Genomic DNA, 15,311 nt, shown 5'->3' on the forward strand with positions numbered 1-15,311 from the left:
CGTTTTGAACGCTCGGGAACCGTTCTCGGGCGTCTGTTTCGGTTTTAGAAAATACAGTTGCGGTTTTAGGAGTTCAGTTTTGATGATTTGTTCACTGTTTGTATGGCAAGTCTGAATATCTTACACTGAAGATACTTGTTCCTTATGTTTATGATGAGTATGGAAAATCAAAACTGCCTTCACCTTCTCTTTACTTATCATTGGAATCGTGCCCACCCATTCTTTATCTCATACCAGCTCCACCTAATCTATTTACATCTGACCTGTCTCCTCCCTCTCTTTACCTAATGTCAGATGCACCAGTCTTTTTAAGTTTAAAATCATCGTCTCTTTATTTCATACCAGAAACACTCTACCCCATCTACATGTGGTATGACTATCATCTCAATCCACTGTTTATTGCACATCATCCCACGGTTTATTTGATAACAGAACTATCGACCCTCAAATAAATGGATTAGTGCATGTTGTTCCAGCATTCGGAATCATAAAATACATCTGTCTAACATGCGTTCATTACAGAAAGATAATTCTAAATATATACTGTGCTTTATATACCAATTCTTATCAGCCACGTGAATCTCTTGACCAATCAAACCACACCAACGCAGGACAAACTTTCCATAAGGCAATATATAGACAGTTTTCACTCAGTTTCAATAGTTGTTCCTGCAGAATGAAGACCCTTCTCATCAGTTTAGTGGCGGCCACCGTGCTCGGGGTGGTGATGTCTCTTCCCTTCCAACGGGACACACTGGAACCTCTCATACCTCTTGCCAGGAGCCTGGGGGCGACGAAGTTCGCCCACTTTGTTCACGAAGCCAACCTGACTGCTAACTTCACAAGGAAAGGTACGTCAATGCATTTATATGACAAGTTCAGTATTAAAGTTGTTAATTGTTTTCATTATTGATAGATCAAAGATCCTTAATTCTAATTATTAAACAGTAATATGTAAGTATTCTAATTGTTTGAGAACTCGGCACCCACAGAGGATATTTTCTTGAGTAAAGTAGTTTAGTTGTTGAATGACTTGGTGTTTCCGGTTTCACTCTCTGAAAATGTGAAATGTGAAAATGCTTCAACAACGATAATTGAACACATTACCCGGAGTGGACAAGTGCCCATCGGAAAACATTCGGACTGTCGATGCGTACACTAAACGAAAGATTTTACTGACGAAGTGCACATTTTCAGGAACAAGTGTTTTCTCTGTGCCAGGTGCCTTTGGTAGGGCAGCATCTTCCTCGAACAAATGTTATCTCTACTATTTAACAGCGATGCTAAACATATATGCGTATGAAACTTTGGTTGCATTTTCCTATGATTTGTGTTTTTGTTTATCTCAAAAGCTCTAAAGATTCTTTTTTTTTTCAAAAGAAAAGTAAAACATATGTGAACAAAACGTTTATTCCTTAAACTATGACGTTACTTGTTTCAGCTGGGAACTTCACGCTGTTCGTCCCAGACAACAAGGCCTTCCATGGTCTGTCTAGTAACATCACAGGAAACAAGACCCTGCTGACTCAGCTCATCCTCTCCCAATCCGTCAAGGGAACATACAACAGATCCGAATTGATCCGAAACAAGAAACTGAGGACATTGTCGGGAAGGTTCCTCTACTTCAACCAAACTAAGACCAAGGTAAACAGAAACAACAACTGCTTGGTGGAGGTTCCATTACCATAATCACATTCACACCAAGGTAAACAGCAACGACACACGCTGACCAAGGCAAACTAGAATGACAAGGACTTTTGAGTAGAGTTCTCTGCTTTAATGACACAAAGATCACACTATACGACAGTTGTTCTGTTGTCCATTTCTGGATTGCGATGATCATAGGACCAAGGTAACCAAACTCAATTAAACCTCAAAGACACTAAGACCAAGGTAAACAAAAGTAAGGTACATTCTAAATGGTACAACTTCCTCATTGGAGTGAGTGTACGCCATGGTATGTGATAGATAGTACATTCTATTTTTTGAAAGGCTTAAGATACAGATATCACTTGCATGAAGTAGATTTCAGCCTTCGCGACACTGACTTAGAACTTAGGCATTGTATTTACCTTTTTTTGCAGGCAGTGTTCGTGAACGGTGTCAATATCACTGGATTCAACAAAAGAGCATCGAACGGCTTCATCTTCCTTGTGAGCAAGATCATGCCACAGGGATCAGGACTGCTCAACAAAACCAACAACAAATTGTCTGCACAACTCCGCCGACAAGTATCTGTCCTGTGTCGGAATGGCTTTTATGGTAGAAACTGCACAAACCATGGCAACGGTACCAACGGAAACTCTACCAACGCTGTCCATCGTCCAATCCAGCAAGCCAATTTCAAACTATGCATTAACGGGACGTACGGAAGAAATTGTACCTACCATGGCAACGGTACCCATGGAAACTTTACCAACACTGTCCATCGTCCAATCCACTACTTCAATGGCTCAATATGTATTAACGGGACTTACGGGAGAAACTGCACTCACTCTGGCAACGGTACCCATGGAAACTTCACTAATCACCCAATCCAGCATGCCAATTTCTCTCTATGCATTAATGGGACTTACGGAAGAAATTGTACCCACCATGGCAACGGTACTCATGGCAACGGTACTATTTGCCCCAACGGAACCTGGGGTGTCAACTGTACTTACCATGGCAACGGAACGCATGGCAATATGACGCATGGCAGTATAGCACATGTTCTAAGTCAGAGCTATGGTCTGTACAGCACATTGATTACCGACTTGATGAAATCTGGATCCTGGAGCGAGATCGAGGGTAAAAAACACATTTACTTCTTGAAGACATTGTGCACACTCCCTGCTTTAACTTTGCCTATTCTCTGAATGTATGGCTGAGTGCTCATTAGCACAAACCACCGTAATGCAACAATTCTGTAAATTGATTGAACTGAAACATAAACTGGCCAAACACGTGTTGCTGAACATATCACAATGTCTTATATTTCTTCCATCAGGACCCCAAGTGACTCTACTGGCGCCGACCAATGCAGCGTTCAGCACCCTCCCCAAGACCTACCGGAACAACCTTGATAGTCACGCCTCATTTCTAAAGAGTATGCACACCTCTTTGTTCCGTATTGCACAAAGCATTAACACATCGCTTAACAGTGATTGGGCATTGCTTCAAGTGCTATGTACCCCAACCAAAGATCCAGCTGTAGAAACTGACAAACGACTATATCACACAGAACAATGTTTCACATTTTGGGGTATTTTTTCCAGGTACAATGATGTACCACATTTTGAACGGCATCCACGGCCCCGATTCCCTGCATCAGAACGACATGCTCACCTCCCTCGAGGGACACCGCATCCACGTCACCATGCAGAACGGTGAGACACATATCATGAGAGAATAAATGACTGTTCAGTTTGAAGAGACAGACCTGGACATTTGAAGAAGGCCATATACACAATGAAGATGAAAACTAGTTTAACAAAAGACGCAAACTGTACAGTTTGAAGGTGCAAACAGTACAAATTCAAGAAGCCAATCAGTTTCCATTGAAGACTCAACCTAGCACACACTGAGGACGCAAACCTACTGTTTGCCATGTTGACTAATTGTTTCGGATACAAAATTGTCCTCAAGAAAATTCATCCATGAGAAGACACTACCTTCACCTTCACTTTCTAAACTTTAACGAATGTTCTTTGAAAATGACTAAGAAACATATCTTTTTAAAAACATTGCAGGTCATGTGCACCAGTTCAACAGGGTCACCATCATGAACGTGATCCATGCCACCAACGGTGTCATCTACGTGCTCAACGGCGTCCTTCACCTTCCAAGCAACCCTATTGTTTGAAGAAGAGCAGGAGTAACCCCGTGAAAGAAATGTAATACTGCATCATGGAGAATGCTGAAATAAAATGATACTGCAGCGACCGTATGTTTTCACCTCGGATTTATCTATAGAACACCAGTTCTAGAAGCTGACTGCCAACTGACACCATATATCCAACCAAACACTAAATGTCAGCTACCTCAACTTCTCATACGTGTCCCTGTCTCCAAGTAATAATTATTATTATACATGCTCACATACTAAATGTCAACTGATTGAACACATTCAATACAACACCCTTTCATTTCTGCAGAGTCAACGTATTACATATACCCCATATATACCCGATATGTCAACGACATAACAACATATCAGCTGGAGTTATATTCTTATGTGTGACTTTATACTTTTATTGGAAACAATGACTTGCCAAACAGTTTCCACTATGACGTCATCGACTACTGTATGGTTACACACGCCTGAAGACAAGATGACGTAACCCCTCTATGCTCAACACTAAGTAACGCAGGACATTTGGTGCGAATTTGCCGTGGATCAAGGGAACATAATTTCTGATGTTTGGGTCACCAGGCACCAAACCATTCCAATAAGATCCTCCATTTTAACCGATTTTTGCATCACAAATTAAAAGAAGTGAGTTGTAGATTATTCAGTGATCTCTTTGTGAAATTACCAGTTTCATCCCCAGCTACATGAACGTACCTACTTATATCGGTGTTTCAATCTGAGATCTGATTAAAATCCACGACGTGTTTTCCCATACGCGTACATTTCACAAAACGTAAACCTTCAATGCCTCAGTTACTTCAGACTTTGTTCCCTTTGAAAACCATGTCAGTATATCCTGGCTGTGACGTAAGCAGCTGACTGTCTTCAAAATCACTGCAGAACCTTTTTAAGAGCAAGGCATCAGTTATACTACACTGTCAGGAATAAAGTAAACTGTACATGTATGATATGACACGAGGCATCGTGACACGTCCTTGAGAAGATGGGGTGAAAAGTCACTTCACAAATTCAGAATTGTGTGTGTCCACCATTGGTGTTCATGCCATAACACTTCCGTCACCATACTGTTCATCTTGAACAACGCACGCCTCAACATACTGTTCACCCTCGACCTGCCATCTGAGCTGTCCAGATGAAATCTGGACTCGTACGTGACCAAAACGTCTTCCCAAGACTTGTCTGTCGGTAACATTGGAGTCAAGGTGGTCGTATTGCAGGCGGTCGGGGTTGGATGTTTTATTTCATCAGTTTGTTTTGTACAGTCCTGGAACTGACTGGACGTTAGCAAGGAATGGTCCGAGCACTGAAACTGGCAATCTGGATTCCTTAGATGGGTCAGTCGAAGGTGGCTGTCATGCTGTCGTGACGTCACGTGTCGGAGGGAAATCCCAATGTGTTCAAAACGTCATTTTGGGCCATCCAAGTCTCCAGCATACCCACGGAGCGAAGGCCCTGATTTTCTGCAAATCATGGTATGACATACATGCAGTTTAGATCGTGAAAAACGTGTTTTCCGCGACATTCAGTGGCTGAAGAGTAATCAACCGTTCTCCAATTTTCAAAAATACACATGTGAACTCCAGGTGTTAAAAAATCAGGTAAATAGTAAGTTAGTTGTGCCTCGCGCAAAACGTGATATCAAACTTCATGCAAAATGCTTTGTTACATGATTATTTAGGATCATTTTTTTCAATTTGTTTAAATTCTATTTTAAGCCGTTTTATGTTCTGTTAGTGTTTATCCCCCTTCAGTCCTAACTCGTTCTGTCAAGTAGTCATTTACCCTCCTCAGCTCGTCTCACATGCGTTACACATGGAAACATGTAATGTCCAATATCCACAACTACGAATTATTATGCACGAATGAGGGTTTAATGTTGGATGCATTCGACTGTGAGTGTCACAATGCTTACCTGTAGGTCCTTGATGTCCGAGTCCGTTTGCTTATAATGTTTTGAAGCCAGATACTTGCTACAAAGGCATCGTATAGCATTGCTGTGTTTGTTTGATTCATTGTGACTGCTGTAACTATTTCTGTGGTGAACACACAAATCAGTGGCTGATATTATGAGCATTGATCAAAATACCATGAAACGAAGACACAAAAAATATGGCCGAGTGTATCAATATAGTTATAAAACAAGCATCGAGTTTGAACTAATACATCGTTGCGTTATACACTGGCGAACAAAGGAAACTAGAAAAAAAATATGTAAGACCAATCGTACAAATAAATATTAACACCAGAGGATGTAAACTAATACATCAATATTGATGTACATATAAACACTAGCGAGTAACACAAACTTACCGAAAGGATATTTTCAGAAGACGGAATTTTAAATCATGTTACACCAAAAGTATAAATTCAAATGAAAACATTAATTTTAGTTCACGGAACTTCCTAAAAATACATGTATATTCTTTTAAAGTTCGAACTTCAGTTAAGCACAGATAAGTACTCACACATTATAGTGCCTAAATGTAATGAAAAAGCCATGACTTTGTCGACCCGGTTTGGTGTTTTCACAAGTAAGATGCACCTGATAGGATAAGGTTGTCAGTTTTGCCGTCTTGGTTGATGTGCATGTGCATGTGCACGTGTGGGACAGTGTGTGTCTCTTTAATGTGAAAACCACACCCAACGTCTCTCTAATTCATTTTAGAATCACATCTACTTCGCTGTAGTAAAGATCGGAATCCAACCCTCTCTGTTTAACATCGGAACTGCATTGGCCGCCTCTCTATCAACTATCAGAACAAGACCGATCGTCTCTTTATTTAACATCAGAACTCCACCCACCGCCTCTAAAGCCACTGTCAGAACTAGACTCATCGTCTCCCTATTTAATATCAGAAGAGAGCCAGCGTTGCGCCATTTAATATCAGAACAAGACCCATCGTCTCTCTATTTAATATCAGAACAAGGCCCATCGTTACTCTATTTAATATCAGGAAAAGACCCATTGTAATGTCCAAAGTATGTTCAATGGGATTAAAATCAAGTCACCTTGCAGGGAAGTCCATATGTGTGATGTTGTTGATCTAAACAACATCATTTACAACTCTTTTTCGAACATGAGGAAATCTAGACTTGGTTCATATATGGCTTTAATACTGCACAGAAGGCTTGGCAGTAAGCCAAATAATGTGGTTCAGGGACTGTGAGACAGGCTAGTCCCATTGTTGGGTCAGAGAAATGATTACACCTAGGTTTACATCGATCACAGTGCATGTGTGAAGAGTGAAGCACATTCATGCTACACATTTCGTATGTTGTTTCTGGTGATGGTTTTGTTCAGGTGATGCTGCCAATGAAATTAGATAACTTGATTTGACAGTCACTAAAGGTTATGTTTTCTTTGAATATTTACCTTTCAGTAAAGTGTCGACAAAACTCAAGTGCACATGAGACATGAGGCATCATCTTGAGAATTACAAGAAAAAAACGGACGCATGTTTGTACCACAATTTAATGGACGTTATTTATCATTATCTTTTTCCTATTTTTATTTTTACTTTATTTATTTATTTTTATAATTTATCATTTTTACTTTATAAATATTTGGTTGTATGGAATACTCTGAAGAGCGTGGAAATGATGAAATTGCAGAATGATAAAATCCTCCAGATACAAAAGTCACTGCTGAAATTATAAGCAAGCATGTTTCCTTCTCTGACGACAACGCAATGTTGCCCGATATTTAACTTCTTGTCACATTGACTACACTCAAACTTTGAAATTTCGGAACAAACCCTATTTGGTCAAACGAGGGACCGAATTGTGCAGAATCGCAAACCCGACAATCAGAAATATGAACATAGGTTTCAAGCTTGATGCAATAGGGGGGTGCGCTACATCCCGACATCAAAGTTTCAAGATTAGACTCATCGTGATGAAAAACATTATTGAACAAGGCCTGTTCGCCTACCCTCGCCGCCATCTTTCACGATATTTATGCCGTTTCGGAATGCAATCACTGACATTTTTTGTCCTTTGACTTCCGTTTTGAACGCTCGGCAACCGTTCTCGGGCGTCTGTTTCGGTTTTAGAAAATACAGTTGCGGTTTTAGGAGTTCAGTTTTGATGATTTGTTCACTGTTTGTATGGCAAGTCTGAATATCTTACACTGAAGATACTTGTTCCTTATGTTTATGATGAGTATGGAAAATCAAAACTGCCTTCACCTTCTCTTTACTTATCATTGGAATCGTGCCCACCCATTCTTTATCTCATACCAGCTCCACCTAATCTATTTACATCTGACCTGTCTCCTCCCTCTCTTTACCTAATGCCAGATGCACCATGACTATCATCTCAATCCACTGTTTATTGCACATCATCCCACGGTTTATTTCATAACAGAACTATCGACCCTCAAATAAATGGATTAGTGCATGTTGTTCCAGCATTCGGATTCACAAAATACATCTGTCTAACATGCGTTCATTACAGAAAGATAATTCTAAATATATACTGTGCCTTTATATACCAATTCTTATCAGCCACGTGAATCTCTTGACCAATCAAACCACACCAACGCAGGACAAACTTTCCATAAGGCAATATATAGATAGTTTTCACTCAGTTTCAATAGTTGTTCCTGCAGAATGAAGACCCTTCTCATCAGTTTAGTGGCGGCCACCGTGCTCGGGGTGGTGATGTCTCTTCCCTTCCAACGGGACACACTGGAACCTCTCATACCTCTTGCCAGGAGCCAATTTGTTCACGAAGCCAACCTGACTGCTAACTTCACAAGGAAAGGTACGTCAATGCATTTATATGACAAGTTTAGTATTAAAGTTGTTAATTGTTTTCATTATTGATAGATCAAAGATCTTAATTCTAATTATTAAACAGTAATATGTAAGTATTCTAATTGTTTGAGAACTCGGCACCCACAGAGGATATTTTCTTGAGTAAAGTAGTTTAGTTGTTGAATGACTTGGTGTTTCCGGTTTCACTCTCTGAAAATGTGAAATGTGAAAATGCTTCAACAACGATAGTTGAACACATTACCCGGAGTGGACACGTGCCCATCGGAAAACATTCGGACTGTCGATGCGTACACTAAACGAAAGATTTTACTGACGAAGTGCACATTTTCAGGAACAAGTGTTTTCTCTGTGCCAGGTGCCTTTGGTAGGGCAGCATCTTCCTCGAACAAATGTTATCTCTACTATTTAACAGCGATGCTAAACATATATGCGTATGAAACTTTGGTTGCATTTTCCTATGATTTGTGTTTTTGTTTATCTCAAAAGCTCTAAAGATTCTTTTTTTCAAAAGAAAAGTAAAACATATGTGAACAAAACGTTTATTCCTTAAACTATGACGTTACTTGTTTCAGCTGGGAACTTCACGCTGTTCGTCCCAGACAACAAGGCCTTCCATGGTCTGTCTAGTAACATCACAGGAAACAAGACCCTGCTGACTCAGCTCATCCTCTCCCAATCCGTCAAGGGAACATACAACAGATCCGAATTGATCCGAAACAAGAAACTGAGGACATTGTCGGGAAGGTTCCTCTACTTCAACCAAACTAAGACCAAGGTAAACAGAAACAACAACTGCTTGGTGGAGGTTCCATTACCATAATCACATTCACACCAAGGTAAACAGCAACGACACACGCTGACCAAGGCAAACTAGAATGACAAGGACTTTTGAGTAGAGTTCTCTGCTTTAATGACACAAAGATCACACTATACGACAGTTGTTCTGTTGTCCATTTCTGGATTGCGATGATCATAGGACCAAGGTAACCAAACTCAATTAAACCTCAAAGACACTAAGACCAAGGTAAACAAAAGTAAGGTACATTCTAAATGGTACAACTTCCTCATTGGAGTGAGTGTACGCCATGGTATGTGATAGATAGTACATTCTATTTTTTGAAAGGCTTAAGATACAGATATCACTTGCATGAAGTAGATTTCAACCTTGGCGACACTGACTTAGAACTTAGGCATTGTATTTACCTTTTTTCGCAGGCAGTGTTCGTGAACGGTGTCAATATCACTGGATTCAACAAAAGAGCATCGAACGGCTTCATCTTCCTTGTGAGCAAGATCGTGCCACAGGGATCAGGACTACTCAACAAAACCAACAACAAATTGTCTGCACAACTCCGCCGACAAGTATCTGTCCTGTGTCGGAATGGCACTTGGGGTAGAAACTGCACTCACCATGGCAACGGTACCCATGGAAACTTTACCAACACTGTCCATCGTCCAATGCAGCAAGCCAATTTCAAACTATGCATTAACGGGACGTACGGAAGAAATTGTACCTACCATGGCAATGGTACCCATGGAAACTTTACCAACACTGTCCATCGTCCAATACACCACTTCAATGGCTCAATGTGTATTAACGGGACTTACGGGAGAAACTGCACTCACTCTGGCAACGGTACCCATGGAAACTTCACTAATCACCCAATCCAGCATGCCAATTTCTCTCTATGAATTAATGGGACTTACGGTAGAAATTGTACCCACCATGGCAACGGTACTCATGGCAACGGTACTATTTGCCCCAACGGAACCTGGGGTGTCAACTGTACTTACCATGGCAACGGAACGCATGGCAATATGACCCATGGCAGTATAGCACATATTCTCAGTCAGAGCTATGGTCAGTACAGCACATTGATTACCGACTTATTGAAATCTGGAGCCTGGGGCGAGATCGAAGGTAAAAAACACATTTACTTCTTGAAGACACTGCTCACACTATTTGCTTTAACTTTGCCTTTTCTCTGAATGTATACTTGAGTTCATTAGCATAAACCACTGTAATGCAACAATTCTGTAAATTGATTGAACTGAAACATAAACTTGCCTTGAGAGGAAGAAAGGCTTTGTCACACAGACCCTTCCATGTTACCGGCCAGTGGCCAAACACATCTTGCTGAACGTATCACTGAATGTGTTTTATTTCTTTCGGCAGGACCCCAAGTGACCCTCCTGGTGCCGACCAATGCAGCGTTCAGCACCCTCCCCAAGGCCTACCGAAACAACCTTGACAATCACGCCTCATTTCTGAAGAGTATGTACATCTCTTTTTGCGTATTGCACAAAGCATTAACACATCACTTAACACTGATTGGGCATTGCTTCAAGTGCTATATACCCCTACCAAAGATCCAGCTGTAGAAAATGACAAACGACCATATCACACAGAACAATGTTTCACATTTTGGGGTATTTTTTCCAGGTACAATGATGTACCACATTTTGAACGGCATCCACGGCCCCGATTCCCTGCATCAGAATGACATGCTCACCTCCCTCGAGGGACACCGCATCCACGTCACCATGCAGAACGGTGAGACTCATATCATGAGAGAATAAATGACTGCTCAGTTTGAAGATACAGACCTGGACATTTGAAGAAGGCCATATACACAATGAAGATGAAAACTAGTTTTAAAAAAGACGCAAACTGTACATTTTGAAGGCGCAAACAGTACAAATTCAGGAAGCCAGTCAGTTTCCTTTCAAGAAGCCAGCCACTTTCAACCTAGCACACACTGAGGACACAAACCAGTATTTACCTACTGTTTTCCATGTTGACTAACTGTTTCGGATACAGAAGTGTCCTAAAGACAATTCATCCATGAGATGACACTACCTTCACCTTCACTTTCTAAACCTTAAAAAATGTTCTTTGAAAATGAGTAAGAAACATTTCGTCTTTAAAACATTGTAGGTCACGTGCAGCAGTTCAACAGGGTCACCATCTTGAACGTGATCCATGCCACCAACGGTGTCATCTACGTGCTCAATGGCGTCCTTCACCTTCCAAGCAACCCTATTGTATGAAGAAGAGCAGGAGTAACCCAGTGAAAGAAATGTAATACTGCATCATGGAGAACGCTGAAATAAAATGATACTGCAGCGACCGTATGTTTTCACCTCGGACTTCTATAGAACACCAGTTCTTGAAGCTGACTGCCAACTGATATCATATACCCAACCAAACACTAAATGTCAACTACCTCAACTTCTCATACGTGTCCCTGTCTCCAAGTAATAATACTTATTATACATGCTCACATACTAAATGTCAACTCCTTGAACACATTCAATACAACACCCGTTCATTTCTGCAGAGTCAACGTATTACACATACCCCACATATACCCGATATGTCAACGACATAACAACATATCAAGTGGAGTTATATTCTTATGTGTGACTTCATACGTTCATTGGAAACAATGACTTGCCAAACAGTTTCCACTATGACGTCATCGACTACTGTATGGTTACACACGCCTCAAGTGAAGATGACGTAACCCCTCTATGCTCAACACTAAGTAGCGCAGGACATTTGGTGCGAATTTGCCATGGATCAAGGAAACATAATTTCTGATGTTTGGGTCACCAGGAAGCAAACCGCTTCAATAAGATCCTCCATTTTAACCGATTTTTGCATCACAAATTAAAAGAAGTGAGTTGTAGATTATTCAGTGATCTCTTTGTGAAATTACCAGTTTCATCCCCAGCTACATGAACGTACCTACTTATATCGGTGTTTCAATCTGAGATCCGATTAAAATCCACGACGTGTTTTCCCATACGCGTACATTTCACAAAACGTAAACGTTCAATGCCTCAGTTACTTCGGACTTTGTTCCCTTTGAAGACCATGTCAGTATATCCTGGCTGTGACGTAAGCAGCTAACTGTCTTCAAAATCACTGAAGAATCCTTTTAAGAGCAAGGGATCAGTTATACTACACTGTCAGGAATAAAGTAAACTGTACATGTATGATATGACACGAGGCATCGTGACACTTCCTTGAGAAGATGGGGTGAAAAGTCACTTCACAAATTCAGAATTGTGTGTCCACCATTGGTGTTGATGCCATAACACTTCCGTCACCAAACTGTTCATCTTGAACAACGCACGCCTCAACATACTGTTCACCCTCGACCTGCCATCTGAGCTGTCCAGATGAAATCTGGACTCGTACGTGACCAAAACGTCTTCCCAAGACTTGTCAGTCGGTAACATTGGAGTCAAGGTGGTCGTATTGCAGACGGTCGGGGTTGGATGTTTTATTTCATCAGTTTGTTTTGTACAGTCCTGGAACTGACTGGACGTAAGCAGGGAATGGTCCGAGCACTGAAACTGGCAATCTGGATTCCTTAGATGGGTCAGTCAAAGGTGGCTGTCATGCTGTCGTGACGTCACGTGTCGGAGGGAAATCCCAATGTGTTCAAAACGTCATTTTGGGCCATCCAAGTCTCCAGCATACCCACGGAGCGAAGGCCCTGATTTTCTGCAAATCATGGTATGATATACATGCAGTTTAGATCGTAAATAACGTGTTTTCCACGACATTCAGTGGCTGGGGAGTAATCAACCGTTCTTTAATTTTCAAAAATAGACGTGTGAACTCAGGTAAATAGTAATTTAGTTGTGCCTCGCGCAAAACGTGATATCAAACTTCATGCAAAATGCTTTGTTACATGATTATTTAGGATCAGTTTTTTCAATTTGTTTAAATTTTATTTTAAGCCGTTTTATGTTCTGTTAGTGTTTATCCCCCTTCAGTCCTAACTCGTTCTGTCAAGTAGTCATTTACCCTCCTCAGCTCGTCTCACATGCGTTACACATGGAAACATGTAATGTCCAATATCCACAACTACGAATTATTATGCACGAATGAGGGTTTAATGTTGGATGCATTCGACTGAGAGTATCACAATGCTTACCTGTAGGTCCTTGATGTCCGAGTCCGTTTGCTTGTAATGTTTTGAAGCCAGATACTTGCTACAAAGGCATCGTATAGCATTGCTGTGTTTGTTTGAGTCGTTGTGACTGCTGTAACTATTTCTGTGGGGAACACACAAATCAGTGACTGATACTATGAGCATTGATCAAAATACCATGAAACGAAGACACAAAAACATGGCCGAGTATATGAATATAGTTATAAAACAAGCATCGAGTTTAAACTCATACATCGTTGCGTTATACACTGGCGAACAAAGGAAACCATGTAAGACAAATCGTAATGTAATAAACATTAAAACCAGAGGATGTATACTGATGTACATATAAACACTAGCAAGTAAAACAAAGTTACCAAAAAGGATTTGTTTCAGAAGAGGGATTTTTAAATCATGTTACACCAAAAGTATAAATTCACATGAAAACATTGAGTTTAGTTCACGGGACTTCCTATAAATACGTGTACATTCTTTTAAAGTACACCAACTTCAGTTAAGCACAGATAAGTACTCACACATTATAGTGCCCAAACGTAATTAAATAGCCATGACTTTGTCGACCCGGTTTGGTGTTTTCAGAAGTCATGCTTATTGTAAGATGCACCTGAGAGGATAAGGTAGTCACATTCGCCGTCTTGGTTGATGCATGGTTTGGACAGAAACATCATCTCTTTAATATGAAAACCACACCCAACGTCTCTCTAATTCATTTTAGAATCACATCTACTTCGCTGTAGTAAAGATCAGAATCCAACCCTCTCTGTTTAATATGGGAACAGCATCGGCCGCCTCTCTATCAACTATCAGAACAAGACCCATCGTCTCTTTATTTAACATCAGAACTGCACCCACCGCCTCTACGGCCACTGTCAGAACTAGACTCATCGTGTCCCTATGTAATATCAGAACAAGACCCATTGTTACTCTATTTAATATCAGGAAAAGACCCATTGTAATGTTCAAAGTATGTTCAATGGGATTAAAATCAAGTGACCTTGCAGGGAAGTCCATATGTGTGATGTTGTTGATCTAAACAACATCGTTTACAACTCTTTTTCGAACATGAGGAAATCTAGACTAGGTTCATATATGGCTTTAGTACTGCAGTGAAGGCTTCGCAGTAAGCCAAATAATGTGGTTCAGGGACTGTGAGACAGGCTAGTCCCATTGTTGGGTCAGAGAAATGATTACACCTAGGTTTACATCGATCACAGTGCATGTATGAAGAGTGGAGCACATTCATGCTACACATTTCGTACGTTGTTTCTGGTGATGGTTTTGTTCAGGTGATGTTGCCAATGAAATCAGATAACTTGATTTGACAGTCACTAAAGGTTATGTTTTCTTTCAATATTTACCTTTCAGTAAAGTGTCGACAAAACTCAAGTGCACATGAGATATGAGGCAACATCTTGAGAATTACAAGACAAAAAACGGACGCATGTTTGTACCACAATTTAATCGACGTTATTTATGATTATTTTTTTGTTAATTTTATTTTTATTTCATTCATTTATTTTTATAATGTATAATTTTTATTTTTTAAATATGTGGCTGTATGGAATACTCTGAAGAGCGTGGAAATGATGAAATTGCAGAATGATAAAATCCTCCAGATACAAAAGTCACAGCTGAAATTATAAGCAAGTTCATGTTTCCTTCTCTGACGACAACGCAATGTTGCCCGATATTTAACTTCTTGTCACATTG

General features: G+C 40.4%; 2 protein-coding genes across 2 annotated transcripts; both read left to right on the forward strand.

Annotated features, from left to right (window-relative positions):
* The first annotated feature begins 647 nt into the window (after positions 1-647).
* On the forward strand, positions 648-3,924 carry LOC137295854 (uncharacterized). Its single transcript, XM_067827408.1, has 6 exons — positions 648-851; positions 1,442-1,644; positions 2,085-2,790; positions 2,990-3,088; positions 3,258-3,368; positions 3,732-3,924. The coding sequence occupies exons 1-6, from the start codon at positions 677-679 to the stop codon at positions 3,842-3,844; spliced, it is 1,407 nt and encodes a 468-aa protein (XP_067683509.1). The 5' UTR covers positions 648-676; the 3' UTR covers positions 3,845-3,924.
* A 4,539-nt stretch (positions 3,925-8,463) lies between these two features.
* LOC137295857 (transforming growth factor-beta-induced protein ig-h3-like) lies at positions 8,464-11,682 on the forward strand. Its single transcript, XM_067827411.1, has 7 exons — positions 8,464-8,617; positions 9,204-9,406; positions 9,847-10,271; positions 10,356-10,552; positions 10,808-10,906; positions 11,075-11,185; positions 11,570-11,682. The coding sequence occupies exons 1-7, from the start codon at positions 8,464-8,466 to the stop codon at positions 11,680-11,682; spliced, it is 1,302 nt and encodes a 433-aa protein (XP_067683512.1).
* Positions 11,683-15,311: the final 3,629 nt, after the last annotated feature.

This window comes from Haliotis asinina, chromosome 9, assembly GCF_037392515.1.
Source record: "Haliotis asinina isolate JCU_RB_2024 chromosome 9, JCU_Hal_asi_v2, whole genome shotgun sequence".
Taxonomy (NCBI): domain Eukaryota; kingdom Metazoa; phylum Mollusca; class Gastropoda; order Lepetellida; family Haliotidae; genus Haliotis; species Haliotis asinina.